General features: G+C 44.0%; 1 protein-coding gene and 1 long non-coding RNA gene across 2 annotated transcripts; one reads left to right on the forward strand and one right to left on the reverse strand.

Annotated features, from left to right (window-relative positions):
- Positions 1–32: 32 nt before the first annotated feature.
- Positions 33–4,010, reverse strand: LOC116864324. Its single transcript, XR_004381992.1, has 3 exons — positions 3,916–4,010; positions 894–1,009; positions 33–484 (listed from the first exon to the last, which is right to left on the reverse strand). It is a non-coding gene; the product is annotated as an uncharacterized LOC116864324 (long non-coding RNA).
- BNIP1 (BCL2 interacting protein 1) lies at positions 3,950–14,929 on the forward strand. Its single transcript, XM_032851831.1, has 6 exons — positions 3,950–4,127; positions 5,859–5,951; positions 7,414–7,505; positions 10,183–10,284; positions 11,082–11,200; positions 14,295–14,929. Exons 1-6 carry the CDS (start codon positions 4,044–4,046, stop codon positions 14,489–14,491), a joined length of 687 nt encoding a protein of 228 aa, XP_032707722.1. The 5' UTR covers positions 3,950–4,043; the 3' UTR covers positions 14,492–14,929.
- The last annotated feature ends 2,567 nt before the right edge of the window (positions 14,930–17,496 follow it).

A 17,496-nucleotide genomic window follows, 5' to 3' on the forward strand; every position in this document is an offset into this window, starting at 1 on the left:
AGAGCACAAGCAGGGGAAGGGGCAGAGGGAGAAGCAGTCTCCCCCACTGAGCAGGGAGCCTGGGATCCTGGGATCATGACCTGAGCTGAAGGCAGACGGTTAACCAACTGAGCCACGCAGGTGTCTCCATATACATAAAGTCTTATGTCAGGGGACCTGAGTGAACACCACTGAACAGTGTGTTCCTTCAAATGCTAAACATTTGTTTAGCATATACTCTGCCAAGACGTGTGCTAGGCATTGGACTATAAGGAGATTAGAGAGAGATCCAGGAGCTCCGAGTTTGCTGAGGGGAGACAGCATGTGAATAAGACAAGAGCTGTCTTATACATGCAGAGGGTTCTGGGTATATTATTGCCGAGATACTTGCAAGGACACAGGAACCACATCCGGTAGGGTATAAAAGAGAAGAATTGACAGGCTTGTGTGCATGACATCCCAGGATTCTTGAAGTTCTTTTTGCTTCATTCAGGTGACACTGGGGCTGTCAGAAAGCAAATTGGAGATAACCTCTCATGGACTTGACCTCCGTCAAGACCACTCCTCACAGGAGTCTCCGTCATGGTCTGGGAACTTTTAAGGAGCTGAGTGAGCCGGGTCAGTATAGTCCTTAGGAAACAACATTTTGTGGGTAGCACCCAGTTCAATGGGTCATTCACTTGCCCCTCCTTTCAGAACCAGAAGAGCCCTTTAGCCAGAAAGACATAAAGTTGGGAAATGTTTTAATATCCCAGCTGAAAGATTTATAATGAGGAAGGGGTGTTAGGAAGTCTAGAAGGCTAGGGTGGCTGGCATTCATGACACCCCCTAGGTGCTTTTCTGTCAACGGTGCATTGAGGTGGATGGCCATGTCCATTTTACAAAAGAGAATAGACTCAGATAAGGGGACTCACCTCAGACCCAGCTTATATGATAGCCCCAATTCAAACTCCAGTCTGCTCCTGTACTCAGAGACAATTCATACTCCTAAAGGACCAGGCCAGGTCACAGGTAATATTTGCATGGATATCTGTGTATGAAGGAGATAATAGGCTTAGAATCTGAAACAGAACTCAAGCCAAAAACTAGCAGATGTAGTAACCAAAAGCTCATCTCAGGATCTGAGGGTAAAGGTGATAGAAGCAAAGTAACATTGGCAATAAGTCGGAGTGTGGGTCACCACATTGTACATCTATTCCTCAAAGATGGCCTCTAGCTTGAGGGCTTAGAATTGGGTCTGTTTGTTAGAAGGGAGCATGTTGGAGGGTGGAGAAAAAAGGAGCTATGTTTTTTTCTTTAACTACTGCAGAAAAACTGCGTGGAAACTGTCAGCTACATAGGAATTTCCAGCAAGAAGCCAGATGTGAAAGGGGCCCAAGGTCATGTGTCTAAATAGGGAGCTTCCATCTGAGGATCCAAAACTTTTGAGTGACCTGAAAAATGTCCGTTTCTTGAAAAAATTTTAGTCTTAAAACATCACCAGAAATGAACTTAAAATGTACAAGGTCTAGATAAAGAAAACTTTAACATGAAGGACACAGAAGAAGACATGAACAAATGGAAAAAAAGACCCAAGTTCTTGAACCAGAGCAGCCAACAACATGAAGCTGTCAGTCTTCAAAATTATATTAAAAATGTAATGCTATCTCAAAAAATATAAATGAGGTTAAAAAAAAACCATAAAGTTCATAGGGGAAAAAATAATTGGGAGATGCTGGGAGGAGAAAAAGATTGGGCATTTAAACCAAACACATGAAAACACATAAAACTATAAACTGTCATTTTGGTCCATAAATAGGCCAACAGAACAGAATGGAAGGTTTAGAAATAGATTAAAATGTAAGAATTTATTATGGTAGATGTAGCCTCCGGAACCAGTGAGAAAAAGATGGATTCCTCAGAAAACAGGGTTGGAACAACTAGGAAACTCTGGAAAAGAAAAGTTGGCTCTGTATCTCACACAGTAAGCCAGTATGTATCTCAAAATGTATAAATGAACAAATAACAGAAGGAAATGTGGGCAATTCCTTTAAAACCCATGGGGTGGGGATGGGGAGGCCTTTCTAACTTGGATCCCAAATCCAGGAGTCATAAATGAAGATCAACAAATTCTATGTGAAATAAAAATTTAAAAAGCTTCTTTAAGGCCAAAACCATCATAAGGCAAGTCGAAATTCTATAGTCTATGCAAAAAGCTAAGGGCTAATCCTCCTACTATATAAAGAGCTTCTGGAAACTGGTATGAAAAAGAACAACCACACAGTAGAGAAGTGAGCAAAGTAAATACAAAGAGCACTCAATCTCATTCATGATAAAAGAAATGCAAATTTTAAAAATCTTAGTATTTGTTAACACAGCACGTTGGCGGGAAAGCAGGCATTTGTACCACACTGCTGTGGGAGTATAAATGGATATAAACGGTCTGAAGAGCAATTTGGTAGTATGTATCCAAATTTTAAAATGCACATATCTTTCGACTAGCACTTTCTGCACTGGGCAAGTCATTCTCTCTGTGCTGTTTCTTCACGTGTAAAATGTGGATAATTCTACCTCATACGTTTGTCATGGGAGTTCAGTTCGATGACACACATTAAGAACCTAGCACAAAGTGCCTGGCACATAGGCAGCGTTCCAAAAATGTCAGTAATGTCATAGCAGCTAATGCCCATTGAGTTCTTAAACACATGCCACGCTGCTGCACTATGCTTGGCGCTCTTCATGTACTACCTTATTTAATCCTCCAGACAACCCTGTGATTACCACCAGTTAGCGTGCGGAGGATTCGGAGGCACAGAGATGTGAAGTGGGTCGTCCAGCAGGAGTCAAGCAGGGTTGACTCCCAAGCCTGCGATACCGTGCCTGATAGGTGCGGTGGGATGATGAACACCTTAAGGGGCAGTGTGGAACGATGGAGAAACAGATGGGCAAGCTACATAGCCCCGTGTGTGCAACACTACCCAAGGAGCTATATTTGGTTTTTGAGAGAAGACATGGCTTTCAGTGAAGGCTCTGCCACGTTCAAGTTAGGTAACCATGGGGCAGGGGTGCTCAGTTTTGATTTTGCTGAGATCTACTCTTCGTCCATCTACTGAGCTGTAAAACTGGGGCATTGCCTATTTCAGCTGTGGCTGAAGGATTAAGAGAAATACACAGCTAGGCATTCAGATCTTCGTAATTTATGCTTGCTGATGTGAACAAAAGTACATGGGGGTAGGAGCGAGAGGGGGGAAGCCTTCTAAGAAAAGGGAACAGCACATTCCAAAGCTACAGATCCAAAAAGAGCTTGAGGAATCCAGGAGAGGGATGGGCTGAGGAGCTCACGGCCTTGAAGACCAGCTGAGAAACTTGGGACTATTTAATAATAAAAGTGAAACAAAAGAGCCACCATTTGTTGAGGGTCTGCTGTTAATTATTTCCATCAAAACTACTCCAGCGAAGTAGATTTAATAAATCCACCTGTACACAAAAAGAAACTACCAGGAGCCATAGAAGAGGTATAGGCAGGGAGGTGGCTTGATCAGTTGTGATTTTAGAACCCTTGGACCAAGTGTTGAACTGGCAGGGGTGCTTTAAGAGACCTGCCTTAAATTCCATACATTTGAAGTAGTAATACCATTTTTCATTTTTTTTTATTCGCTTCACAATTTATATTCACTGTACAACATATGAAAAATGCAAGAAAATTTAAAGAAATATAAAAAATTGTTAACTCCTCCTTCCAGAGACATCCCAATTGATATTTTCCTTCCAGTCTTTTTTTTTCCTCATTATGAAAAAATATGGAGTCATTAGAATGGCTCTTAGATAGAAGATGGGGAAGAGCCACTGTTAAAACGCCCTTGATACTCCCTCTCTTCTTCTCCGTTTTCCTAGGACCACGCCAAGAGGCCAAGCTGAATCCATCCCGAGTTTTCACGGAAAAACCCCTGGACTTACCGCCTGGACCCTCGCTCGCCTCAGGCCGGTCTCTAGAGGGCGCTGCCGAAAGACCGCACGCGAAGGAACGCGACGCGAAACGCGCATAAATTTGGGCACCGCCGCTGCCCGTCGCTGGCGTCCTCAACATGGCGGCCCCGCAAGATGTCCACGTCCGTATCTGTAACCAAGAGATTGTCAAATTCGACCTGGAGGTGAAGGCGCTTATCCAGGTACTAATTCCCGAGACCCCTGCCGGGCTCCAGCGTCCCTAAACCCAGGCTCCTGTGGCCTCCTATGAACTCGGTGGTCTGCCTCCCGATCTTTAACCACTTGGTCAAGTCTCTGAGGTCGTTGGTCCCGCCCCACGGCCGGCTACCTCGTTGTGGTGCCCCTTTGGTCCCGTCTCCTTGACCGTTGGCCCTGTTCCTCCCTTCACTTGCTGTTGTCTTGTCCTGTCTGGACAGTCCCATGTTCCCCGGCCCCTGACCAGGCTTCCCCTTTGTGGCCCCCATTGGCCGCCCCCTCACACACTTCTCTGCGGGGACCTCCACACAACATACCTGCCACCCTGGTAGACCCCGCCTTCTGACACCAACTTCCCCACCATTTGGTGGCGTCCTGGGAGCCATTAGCCCCACCCCTTCCTGGCCAGCTGGTCAGGGTGTGGTGTCCCTTGGTACCAAAGGCTACCTGACACGGGAGGCACCCGATGAAATGAATTTTGTAAATGAGGAAATCGGGTAAAATGCGAAGGCCTGAATCAGAAGGCATATGGTGGCAAGAGAAGGGACTTATGGAGTATCTACAACTTTGTTGAACAGGTGGGGTAATTGCGATGCTTTGCGGTAAGCCATTTAAGGGCAGAAGGCAGCAGAGCAGTAACCAGTTGGCATAGGCAAGAGTTAGGAATATAGAAATGGTTCCTAGAATTTAGCAGAAAGAAACTGGGAGTTTTAAACCTTGATTTTAGGTGTCATTTCCCTTTCCAACAAATGTTACCAAACATTAGATGTAGACTTAGCTTGCAACTAGCTGTGGCAAAAAGTGAAGGACAGTAAAACCAGATGTAGAATAAACCTTACAGTGGTGCAAGGGTGTGTGATTTAACAACTAAGCCAGAGAGTTAAGTGAGGAAACTTGAGGCAAACATGTAACCGTCTTCAACTTCACTTCTCCATACACATTGCAGAACTTCTGGGATGAGTCTAGAAAAATAAATTTAGGATCCATACAAATAAAATTGTCTTTTCACATAATCTAAATTGCTTTAATCCCCTTCTGTACTCTCTAATAAGACTCATCTTATTAGATGTCTGTGTGGTGGGCAATGTGATGAGGAAACTGAGGCAGAGAGAACTCAAGTGACTTTTTGTTACACAGCCAAAAAGTTGCTACAGCCAGAATTTGAATCCACATACTCTGGGTCTAAGGCCTGCTCTAAAACTTGACGCCAGTAATTTTGAATGTCCAGAAACAAATTCTAAATCTACCCTTGAACATGGCTCTAAACAGTGTGATTTATAATAGATGGTTTGTAAAATCAGGTTGAAATTAACCTTGTCCTATGATGCCATGAATTGAGCATCCTGATTTTCAAGTTGGAAAGATCTAAAGTTTAAGTAACACCTTCGGATGTCCATTCTTTTTGGACATACAAGCTGTTTTAAGCCTTTTTATACTGACCGGGCGGCGTTTTGTTAAACTTTAGGAACTAATAAGTCAAGACATTCGTGTTTCTTTTTATGCTTTTATATTACCTGCTCAAAATTAAAGAGATATGAAAGAAATGTAAATGATAATGTTTTTGCTTGTGTTGCAGAGGTAAGCCACAAAGATCAGGATGAATTATAGTCAGTAGGCCAGCCTTAGTTGTGGTCTAAGCCAACTCTCACTGTACAGATGGTATCATTTCATTTTATTGCCTCGAGAAAGGCCCCCCTCACCTCTTCAATGTCTCCTAGGATATTCGAGATTGTTCAGGACCATTAAGTGCACTTACTGAACTAAATACTAAAGTAAAAGAGAAGTTTCAGCAATTGCGGCACAGAATACAGGTGAGTAGCTGCAGAGCTGAGATGTGGGGAGATTGGGGAACAATGAGGAGGCTCCATCCTGGCAGTAACCTCTGCTTGAGAGCTGTCCGGGTTCTTTAGTAAACGTTTTGACAGTGCGAGTAACTGTACTACCGTGTTCTCCAGGTAAAAGTAAGGAACTTTTGAATGCATCGTCAGTGTTTCCTGGGGTTTTTTAATCCTGTGCTTTTCCTAGCCTCTTCCTTCCTGTTTCTAAGGTGTGCAGTCACTTCATATGCACATATAGCACTCCTGAATCCAGCTAAGGTATATGTGCTATCTCAAAAACCACTGGAGTGAGAAGTACCCATTTGCATAGCCTGTTTCCGCTGCTCTGCCCTAGTGAGAATAAGATGGGTGCATGGATCTGCCCATCCCTAAGTGGGCCTTGGGGCACCTGGTCTCACTGCTTGTGGTGCTGGGATTTAAAGACTTGTGACTTTCCTGTGACATGGCCCCAGATGCTCCTAACAACTTCCGTTGTTCAACAGAGGACAATCTGTTTCAAACCTGGACGAAAAACTGGCCATTCAGAAGTAGTATGTCTGGGTCTGGTGCGTTGCCTTCTTAAGGGATTTGCAAGGCAATTGTGAAAATAAGCAGTTTCTTTCATAAGAGTTTACTTAAGAATTTTAACAATATCACTGAACCTAGCTGATCTTTTTGCCTTCACTCTAGCACGGATTTAATCATTTAATTTTTTATTTTTGAAAGGCTATTTTCACATGTTTTATATATATGAATGTATGTGTGTAAATATGGGCACACAGTAAACCTTCAAATTGCTTGCTACTAGTCGATAACGAAATAGCTCCAGGGTTTGAGAGTGAGCATTTGGACATGTAGCAGTTTGGTATTTCCATGTTATCTCCAAGTGGGACCGGGGGGCTCCTATTTACTAACTTTTTATTCCCTTTTCATTCCAGGCGTGCCGTAGATTATAGGGGTGAATCTCTCATTCCAGGGCAGCTGTGCATAGCTCACAGGTTGAGCGCTCTGGCTCTTAGTTCCCTTCTCTCCCTGGGGCCCTGAGGATTAGCCTTACTTTCTTGCAAGTCAGCTATATACTTGTAAGGATGTTTGTTCTCGGTTACCTGGCATTCCTAAGTGTTCTCTCTTTATTTTTTTTTTTTTTAAGATTTTATGTATTTATTTGATAGACACACAGCGAGAGAGGGAACACAAGCAATGGGAGTGGGAGAGGGAGAAACAGGCTTCCTGCCAAGCAGGAAGCCCGATGTGGGGCTCAATCCCAGGACTCTGGGATCATGACCTAAGCCAAAGGCAGACACTTAACAGCTGAGCCACCCAGGCACCCCTCTGAGTGTTCTCTTTTAGAAGGGTTTTCAAGTGCTATTGTATAACCGCCTAGAAAGAGAAGTGCTCTTTGGTTTTTATATTGGGTTTTAAAATTATTTTAATATAGACCTCTTTTCCCCCAAAGGAGCTTGAGCAGTCAGCTAAAGAGCAAGACAAAGAGTCAGAGAAACAAGTTCTGCTCCAGGAAGTGGAGAATCACAAAAAGCAGATGCTCAGGTAGGTGGGGCCTGTGCTAGGTCACTGGCTCCCTGGGAGGCTTGTACAAGGGTTTGCCTAACAAACCTGGCTTAATGATTTAATTGTGTCATTTATACACAGACTGAGTGTCTTCCCTAGATCAGTGGTTCTCAAAGCAGGCGCCAGCAGTGGTTGTTGGTAGGTCAAATTGTGTATAGTTTATAAAAGCATATTTACCATTATATTATATATATATTTTTTAAGACAAAACCAAAAAATGGTTGCTTTTGTGATACAGGGTCTTTTTTTAATTAATAATTTTTATTTACTTATAATACATTATTTGCCCCAGGGATACAGGTCTGTGAATAGTCAGGCTTGCACATTTCATAGCACTCACCGCAGCGTCTTTTTTCTTTAAGGGTAATTGCTACCAGAGAAAGTCCTGCTTAAGATGGACCAATATTTAGAAAGTTTTAAATGGAACTTTATATTAAAAAATAAAACACCCCAAAATATAAAATGTGATGCTATGTTAAATGGTGGTTATCGTTGTAGCTGTGTGCTAAGCTTTGTATAATTGAGGTATGTGCTATTTCTGGATATTGAGTTGTGGGACTTTCCAACAAAATTGTCTGATGGCATGAAAGAGTACCCGTCCCTTCACATTTGACTTCTGTATCATAATCATAAGTGTTGTGGCAAAAATATTTGAGGGCTCCATCAGCTTTCCCAGTCCTCTGGTAGGCAAGTCATTCTCTTTTGAAGCCCCTGCTAATCCTCCTCCTCCTGGGTGTTCCCTTCAAACTTGTTAATTGCTCTAACTCTGCCAGACCTGTATTTGTCTCTGGTTTTGCTTCTGATTTGAATAATTCTCCAGCATCATCCTTGCCGAGCAACAGCTGTGTTTATAACACCCAGCAACGGGAGGAGACTGACAAAGATGTGGGCATGGTAGGGGCTAGTATAAATAGGAAGGGATGTGTGAGTGGCGACCAGTGTTAAAATGCGTGGCTCAGTTGTAATACTTTGTGTCGTGATGGTGTTTGCTTCCGTTGGCCACCAAGGATACTCAGATTATAAACACTAAGTCAGGAGGACCCCTTGTATAAAGTATAGTAAGTTACACCAGGTAAGATGGGCTTCGCATGGGTTTAAAGCTGAGAATGGCCACTCACAATGCGCAGTTACAGGGGAGATAGAGAGAAAGCAGTAAATGAATACTTAGGCGGTTGTGTGTGAAAACTGGTTGTGCTTGCCTGGGTTATTGTGCTTATCACACTGTTCAGCAAATGTTTGCTTGTCCTTTTCCCCAGTAAATTGAGCCCCCTTGAGGGCAGCCATGGTGGTTTACTCATGTCTGTGTCACAAGGCCCGGCAGAACCCCCTTGCTAACAGTTCAAAAATTGAATGGATTCTTTTTAAATATCAGGTGTAGAGTGGCATAGCAGTGCTGTTCTGGTGGCAGAGATCTCATTTTAATGTTTTAAGCACAGAGGTGCTCTTAGAAAAACACCCTGCCAGCTCACGTGCCCTGTGTTTGACTTTGTAAATATCTCAGGGGTTAGCACAGTTGATGTGAACCAGCTCCCCAAGAGCTCTAGTTCTTGAGTTTGATTCTCCGAGGGGCGCAGTTAATATTTTTATAGTCCCATCGGCAAAGGCTGCACTGCTAACCCCAGGGAGCTGTTCACCAAATTTGAGTTGTCTCTCATAAGGGATGTCAGGTAAAGAAAGAATAAATCCCATGAAACTGGGCTCTGCCTAATACCTTGTGTTTATCTTATTCGTGATTGTTCTGGGTGTCTAAAGACAAATCTTAAAAAAATACTGAGCAAGACCAAAGTGCTGAATCACTGTATTGCACACTTGAAGCTAATATTCCACTGCATGTTATCTAACTGGAATTTAAATAATTTAGGAGCGCCTGGTTGGCTCAGTCAGTTGAGCGCCCAACACCTGATTTTGGCTCAGGTCATGATCTCAGGGCGCTGGGATCAAGCCCTGTGTCAGGCTCTGTGCTGAGCATGGAGCCTGCTTGAGATTTTCTCTCTCTCCCTTTGCCTCTCCCCCTGCTCTCGCCCTCACACTCTTTCTCTTTCTCTCTCTCAAAAAAGAAAAAAAATTAAAACTTTAAAAAGAAAAGAAATATTGAGGAAAACTACTTTTCTATGATTTTCCTACTTCTCATAATACCTATTGATTGGCTCATGGGCCAGAAACTATTATTCTGGGTAGGTACTGGTGATCCAGGGATGAGTAAGACATGGTTGTTCTTCATGGTTCTTCCATTTCTTAAAGAAGTGGAACCAACCAGTGCACAAGGCAGAGAGCAGTAAAATGTTAGCGATAACATGACAGAGCAGGGCCTCGTACCCCCAAGGCGAGTTTGAAGTCTGAAGCCACTGCCGGCTGTCAGCACAGAAGTGCCAAGGCCACACTGCTCCCTCCTGCTGCCCTGGAAGGAAGGGGATAGCTATAGACAGTAGGGCAGTAGGAGAGCATCCCAGAGGCAGCCACCAGGGTCCAGACCAGAGATGTTGTTGCCTGAGCTGGAGCAGTTGCTGGGGCAACCAAGAGGTGGAAGCGGCGGGAGGTATGGACTCTCTGGTGTCCACTCCTGGGTGGCCTTCCCCCTCACTCCCTTGCCAGAAGGAAGAACTGCTGTGACTTGATCTGACTGACAGAAACTCATGCAAGACCCTTCTGATTTCAGCAATCAGACTTCATGGAGGAAGGCTAATCTCACTTGCAAAATCGCTATCGACAATCTAGAGAAAGCACAACTTCTCCAGGGAGGAGACCTCTTAAGGCAAAGGTATCGGTCTTTTTGTCTTTCTGGGCCCTGATGAAAGAACAGATAGCAATTGGCAAGGTGCAAAACCTGCATAGGAAACCCCTTCTTGTTTTCAATGTAAAACTGGCACTTTATTATATAGGTAATTTTTTTTTTAAGTATGAAAGAAATACATGCTTACTTGTAATTAATTGGTAAAATAAAGAAAAATGGTAATGACAAACTGAAACCATACTGTCACTGTGTTGCACGCATTTTGATATATTGCCTCCTCCCACCATTTTTTTTTTTACAAAGTCAGAATCATACTGTATATAAAATATAGGGCCCTGCTCTTCTTCACATACTATAGTAGCACAAAGATTTGCTTGTTATTTTAGAAACTCTAAAACAAAGTTTAAGAGTACATAGTATTCCCCTGTGTTAGCTAATCCTGTTTGTGTCTGTTTACATTTCTGGTTTGTCAGTATTGTAAATAATACACAAGGCCACATCTTAGGACATAAGGCTTTGTCCACATTTTGGATTTTTCCATTGGAGAGTTTCCCAGGGATGAGATTATTGGGCCAAAGGCATAAATGTTTCTAAGGCTCCTAATACGTATTGCCAAATTGCTTTACAGAAGGTAGCACCAGATTGCATTCCTACTAGTAGTCTTCAGGGGTATGGTATCTGCATACCCTTGCGGGTGTTGACTGTGATCATTGATATTTAAATATGTTATTTTGATAGATAAAAAAAATGGGATCTCATTTGAAGATGGGTTTTCTTGCAGCCAGGGTTTTGTTGACATGCCTCCTCCCACTCTGGACTTACAGGAAAACCACCAAAGAGAGCCTGGCCCAGACGTCCAGTGCCATCACGGAGAGCCTCATGGGGATCAGCAGGATGATGTCCCAGCAGGTCCAGCAGAGCGAGGAAGCCATGCAGACGCTAGGTAAAGCGAGACCTGGAGTTAGAAGCTTCTCTCAAAGCCCTTGCTCTGACACCTGCCACCAGGCTTTTCCACCTTTGCCCCCTCTCCACAGCCTCATCTCCAAGCTTACTGACTTGTGTGGCTTCTCACTTCTTCGACAGTGTGGTGTTACCCAGAGTGGGGTGTGTTGCTCTTACTTCTCTTTTTGGTTTTGTAGTTGTCCTGGAAGATCTGCACAGCCCTGTCAAAATGTTTCTGCAGCAGAAGCACTCCCAGGGCCTCATGTGAAAAGCAGAATTCCCAGGCCTTCTCCTGGAGAGTGGGTGCCAGCAGGGTTGGAGGAGGAGCCTGGCAGTCTGTTTTTTTCTCTTGAGTTCTGTGGACCATGTGACCAGGCAGGTTGGGGAATCATTGCTTGAGGAGATGTTTAGTGTATTGGCTGCTGGTTGGTCTGCTAGGGCCTCAGCATGTGATATACTGTCTGGTGTTATATTTACCGTGAGCGCCTTTTAAAAGATTCAGTGAGAGGCCACAAAAGAAGCCACTTGAGCACCTGGTTCTCTCCAGCAGCCTTCCCATGTTGTCTCCCTTATAGTGTAGAAGAGAATTGACCCTCTTCAGGGTCGTCTGTATAGGAAAACAGGAGAGAGTTTACTGTTTGAGACAGTTTAGGAAGATTTCACGAAGAGACAAAAGCAGAGAGCACAGTACGCAGTTGTTAGCTCCTGGCCAGTCTTGTTTCAGCCCCACCCTTCCTGGGCCTCCATCTGGATTATTTCGAAGCAAATCACAGACATCATCTATAAATATCTCAATGTGTCTCTCTAAAAGATAAGAGACTCTTGAAACAAAAAACAAACAAAACCAAACCACAATACCATTATCACCCTTAAAAGGTATCTATAATTTTGAGTCACTTTTTTTTCAGTGCACTGCTCAAACAGCAGGAAGGAAAAGCAAAGCAAGCAACTTGTCCCCAGGTTCATTTACCTGGGCATTTAGGCTCAGTACCAGGTGATCACCTCTGCTACATGTATGCTGGGGGCGGGGCTCACGCCTTGGAAGAGGCCTGGAGAATCTGCAAAGTAGGAGGCCACCTGGCCTTTGAGTGAAGGGCTTTTCTGCTTTGATGCAGGTGACAGGCCCCCCCCCCCCGCCCCCACCTGCACACACACACACACACACACACACACACACACACACAGTTTATACACACATCAGAAACAGATGAGATAGTTAAGTGGTAAGAAGGGTGCACAGATGCTGAATGACTACTGGGGTGCTGAGGGCTGTTCTTAGGGCCCATTTTGTAGGAGGGAAAACTATTGAAGAGAGAAGAATGCATTCTTAATCCTTTCCTTAGAGCTCACAAATTCAGCTTGATTTAAGAGCCTAATAGGACTATAGTTTTGTTTTGTTTTGTTTTTTTAAGCATATAAGGGACATAGTGTCTGGAATTTGCTGGAATTGGGTGGGGTAGTATGGGGACCAGAGTGCCAGGGAGTTGGTTCTTGGGTATGGGTAATGGGCACAGAGCATTTCATGATACTGTTCTACTTTGGTGATGCTTTAAAATTCTCTATAATATGAAGTTGAAAAAGAAAGGCCTATGAGATTTTTTTGAGCTGACTCTTACTTAGGCTTTTTGGGATGGCAGTAGGCATGGAGAAAGGGCCAAGAGAGGGATTTTGTTATCCGAGTGTGTGTTTATTTTTCCCCTTCATCTGTCTTTATATAAATGCTGCTCTGTTTCCTCTGGTAATTTCTTTTACTTACTTATTGACTTTTAATTTTATGAAAGGTAATATGCATTACATGATTAAGAAAAAAGCCTCTAGGCCTGTTTTGTCCAACAGAAATAGAATGTGAGCCATGTATTTAACTTTAAATTTTCCAGTAGGTACCTTAAAAAAGGTAAAAGAAACCTATGAATTTATTTAACCCATTACGTATAAGATATTACCATTTTAGTATGTAATTAATATCAAAATCTACTGAGATACTTTATCTTCCTTTTTCTCATACTGAGTCTTTGAAATCATGTGTGTACTTTGCACCTAGGGACATCTCAGCTTGGTTTAGCCACATAACACATGTTCATGTGCCACCTGTGTCTAGGGGCTGTGTTATTAGACTGCACAGCCCTGGACATAGCTCTCTCTTCTGACCCCTGGCCATCAAGTCTACTCCCCAAGGCAACCACTGTTAACAGTTTCTTTTATATGCTCTGAGCTCCTCCAAGCGTGTATAGCACAAGCAAATTAAATATTGTTTATCCCCCTCTTTCTTAACAAATGGAAATTTTCACATATGCTCTTTCACACCTCACTCTTCCACTTAACAACATATTTTTATTCTGTGGATGTTCTGATGATGTTAGGTTTTTGGGGAGAATCGTACCAGGCAGACCTTCTTACCCAAGTGTCCAGCTCAAATACCCATACTCAGAAGTACATTTGTCTCCTAGGCACATGCACCTCTCCTTTAGATTTCATCCAGTGGCCTGAGCCTAGGTGTGACGTAGGCGTGACATCTTTAAAGCTACAGCAGTGTCCCAGGACTGAAGAACTGATATGTGTGGGGCTGGTGGCAGGGACCAGCCCAACTCTTTTGGATTCCACCAAGAGCAGATCTGACTCTCAGGGGTCCTGGCAGGGTGCACCTCAGGTGGAAAGTCTTGGTAACTTCTAGCTTCTGACCCCAAAAAGACTTCAGAGTGCCTGGCCACAGTCACCCAGGTTCATCTTGGGATGGGTGGTTCTTCTCACCAGCGCCTGCCTGCTTTGGAAAACTGAGATCATTGGTCAGGAAAGGAACTCTCTTCTTTTTTCCCTGGTGATGTTCACATTGAAAAATACCTAGTTGTGGCCCTGTGACATTGTATATAAACAAATCATGTCACTCTGAGCTGGATGGGACCTAGAGAGGTGCTTTCCTTATAATTCCCTTGTTCATTGCTCCTCTGGATTGTTTCTGCTCACATCTTTGCTTGTGGCTGAGGGGAAAGTGCTACAGAGTGCAATGTTATTTGCTGGTAACCCAGCCAGCAGGGCAAAGTCTTTGGATTTGGTGCTCTACAGTCTCTGAGTCGGGCTCCCTCCCTCTTTTGTTTCAGCCAATTCTTCCCGGACTATCCTGGATGCAAATGAAGAGTTTAAGTCCATGTCAGGGACCATCCAGTTGGGACGGAAGCTTATCACAAAATATAATCGCCGAGAGCTGACGGACAAGCTTCTCATTTTCCTTGCCCTGGCCCTTTTCCTTGCTACGGTCCTTTATATTGTAAAAAAGCGGCTCTTTCCATTTTTGTAAGATCTGGAATTACCAGCTTTTGCCCATTAAGCTCCAGTGTCAGGATCTGTCCATGCTCCTGAGCTCAGCCCAGGCTGCCAAACCAGTGCACACCTTGTACACCTCTGCGGCCTGCTCAAAGTGCTCATCAGGTGGTTTGCAGACCCAGCCCCCCAGCTTTCTGCAGGCAGCTGGCTGGCCTGTAGAAGGTGAGTAGAACAAGAGGAAGTCTGTTACCAGGACACCTGCAGGACACAGGGACTCCAGGAGCCATCACCCGGTGTGTGTGGCTGTCCCATGGGGCATGCAGAGGCCAGCCTTCAGGATTGGATCCTCCTCACTCTACTTCTCCTGCTATAGCCTTAATGCCAGATCTGGAAGGAAGAGAGAATTGGGGAGAAGAAGGATAAGGAAAACTCATGTCCATTCCTTGAATAAACTTGACTATATTTAATAGAATGAAATGCATGTGGATTTATAAGGTATCCTTCTGGGAATTTGTGTCCTGTTTTTGATGTCCACATTTCTAGGACATAAACTTAGATCATTTATTTGTTCATTCAACAAAGGATTATTAAGCGACAGCCACATGCAATGTATTACAGACACTGCTGACTGTTACAAATACTTGGTAAAGCAGCTGTGGTTCCTCCCTCAGGGAGCAAGAAGAACAAGGTTTCGTATGCGCTAAAAAAGTAGGTTACAGAAAGCCCCCACTGGAGGTGGCTGACACCACATCTAAAAAGGCTCAGGCAGACATCCTTCTCTTTCTGTGTACCGTGGTGGGCCTGGCCTGGGGGTGTGCCATGTCTTGGGGGCTGGCCCATGTCTCTCTGAGGTCCAGAGCTAAATATAACCATGAGAGCAAGGCTAGTGATAAGCTGAGGCCTCTCTGGACCTGAGTTCTGTTGAGGCCTGGGGGATACTAGGGCTCAGGCTGGGAGATGTTAGTGTCTCCTTATGCTATAGGCCTGACTGGCCTCACTTATGAAATCCAGCCTCCCCACTATTTATAGCCCCAGAGGCCCTGGGAGGTGTAACGTAAAGGCAGAGGAGAAAGTGGAAAGAACATGGACTTTGAACCTTGGTTTTGAATCTCAGCTGTACTATAAGGGACTATGTGACCACAGGCAAGTTACCTTTTGTCACTAAGCCTCAGTTTCCCCACGTGTAAAGTGGGGGTGCTAGTCCATGTAGACATTTGTAGAGTCAAAATGAGAATCAGACAAGAATGTAAAGTAACAAATGCAGCTTCTGTCTGACTGGACAGTGGGCTTCCCGAATGGGGCCACCTCCAGGACTCTGGGCCCTGAGGTTTCCTGCAGCAAACGGGCTTCAGTGAAAGCTGGCCTGGGCGTCGGAAGTTCTGTTTAGATCTGCTTGAGCAGAGGGAGGGTGTGAACAGTTACGGCTTCAGTTACGGCTTCAGTTACGAAGTGCCAGATTGTCACAGGACCAAGTATGTAAGAGATTGGCTGCACACCTCAGACTGACTAGTTAATGAGCACGTTCTAGGTTAAGTATGTGTGTGTGTTTCTGTGTGTACATGGTACAGATACACACTTCTCTATATATATCATTCTTAAACAATTTCTGGCCTCAAAAGACACTCAGTGCAAAATGTGCACGCATGTGTCTTATTTATAGTCAAATTAAAGCTGAGAATAAAGCACAGATGGGAAATTCCCACTCAGATTCCAGCTGTAAGTGCAGCAGATGGATGTTATCAATTTAGGATTTTCTTGTCTTAACATTTTTCTTTACTACTTCCCACTAATTGTCAACATCCTCCTTACAATATGGGAATGTGTGGGCTCTGTACTCCTTAAAAAAATCTCCCTTTGACTTTATTCTTCTTTAACTCACTTCCTTCTCCAAATAGGTTGAATTTGAAATGTCATCAGTAGCATTATGTCTTGCAACCCCAATCACCCAGCCACGGGGATTCAAAATCATCCGCAAGTGGGCTGGCTGGGCAGAAAGCAGTCATTGCCATGTTCAACCGTGAGGGGGCAGTGTTCACATTTGCTCTGTGGTCTTGCTGTGTTTAGGACTCCCCATCAGTCTACGTGAAATATTCTTTTTTTTTTTAAACATTTTTTAAAAAGATTTATTTATTTGACAGACATCACAAGTAGGCAGAGAGGCAGAGAGAGAGAGGAGGAAGCAGGCTCCCCGCTGAGCAGAGGGCCCAGGGATCATGACCTGAGCTGAAGGCAGAGGTTTTAACCCACTGAGCCACCCAGGTGCCCCTACGTGGAATATTCTTATGGACTTTTTTTTTTTTTCCAGATACCAGACTTTGAAAAAAAAAACAAAACACCATACAAATGTACAAAGTTTACCTATATAGCTTTTGGGAGATGTTTCATAAAAGATTTTAATTTTCACGGTTAACAGGCAAACTTACATTCTACATTTTGCTTAGACGACAGTTGAGGAGTTAAAAGGACAGAGCAGCTGTCAAGAGGTTGTTCATTCAAGTATTTACTGAGCATCTACTTTGTACCAGGTTCTGTGCTAGTGCACTCAGTGAACAAAACAAAGATTTCCTGTCGTCATGGAACGTACAGTATGTGGGGGAGGACAGGCAGCTGAAAAACAATTACGATACTAAGTCATTCATTCTGTTAGAAAACAAGTGTTTTAGGGAAAAGTGAATCCGGCTAATGGAGACCTGGAATGTAGGTGTGGGGATAGTATGCAGTATTAAGGGGGATGGTCAAAGAGGGCGGCCTCATTGAGGTAAGATCTGAGCAAAGGCTTATTGAGGAGGGAGATGCCTTAACCATGTGGACTGCTCAGGGAGGAGGGGTCCACACAGGGGCCAGCTGGAACTAGTGCAGAGGCCTACAGTGGGAGCATCTGTGACACTGATTTACCATCAGAAATCTATATTTGGTGTCCCCAGTCCTGGCACAGAGCTGCTAAATCCCTTGGACTTTCCTACAATGAGAGTGATAAAGGTTTCTTTTGTTGTCTTCATGAGGCAACTTTTGGAAAGCACTAAGGATGGGGCTAGTTGC

Source organism: Lontra canadensis, unplaced genomic scaffold (assembly GCF_010015895.1).
Source record: "Lontra canadensis isolate GAN:19392208 unplaced genomic scaffold, GSC_riverotter_1.0 scaffold5, whole genome shotgun sequence".
Taxonomy (NCBI): domain Eukaryota; kingdom Metazoa; phylum Chordata; class Mammalia; order Carnivora; family Mustelidae; genus Lontra; species Lontra canadensis.

What these genes read in the sequence shown, in the direction of transcription:
- BNIP1 (XM_032851831.1), top strand. Translation starts at nt 4,044, where the DNA reads ATGGCGGCCCCGCAAGATGTCCACGTCCGTATCTGTAACCAAGAGATT. An exon ending in AGGTGAAGGCGCTTATCCAG is followed by an intron (nt 4,128 to 5,858) that starts GTACTAATTCCC and finishes AATGTCTCCTAG; the next exon opens with GATATTCGAGATTGTTCAGG. An exon ending in CACAAAAAGCAGATGCTCAG is followed by an intron (nt 7,506 to 10,182) that starts GTAGGTGGGGCC and finishes TTCTGATTTCAG; the next exon opens with CAATCAGACTTCATGGAGGA.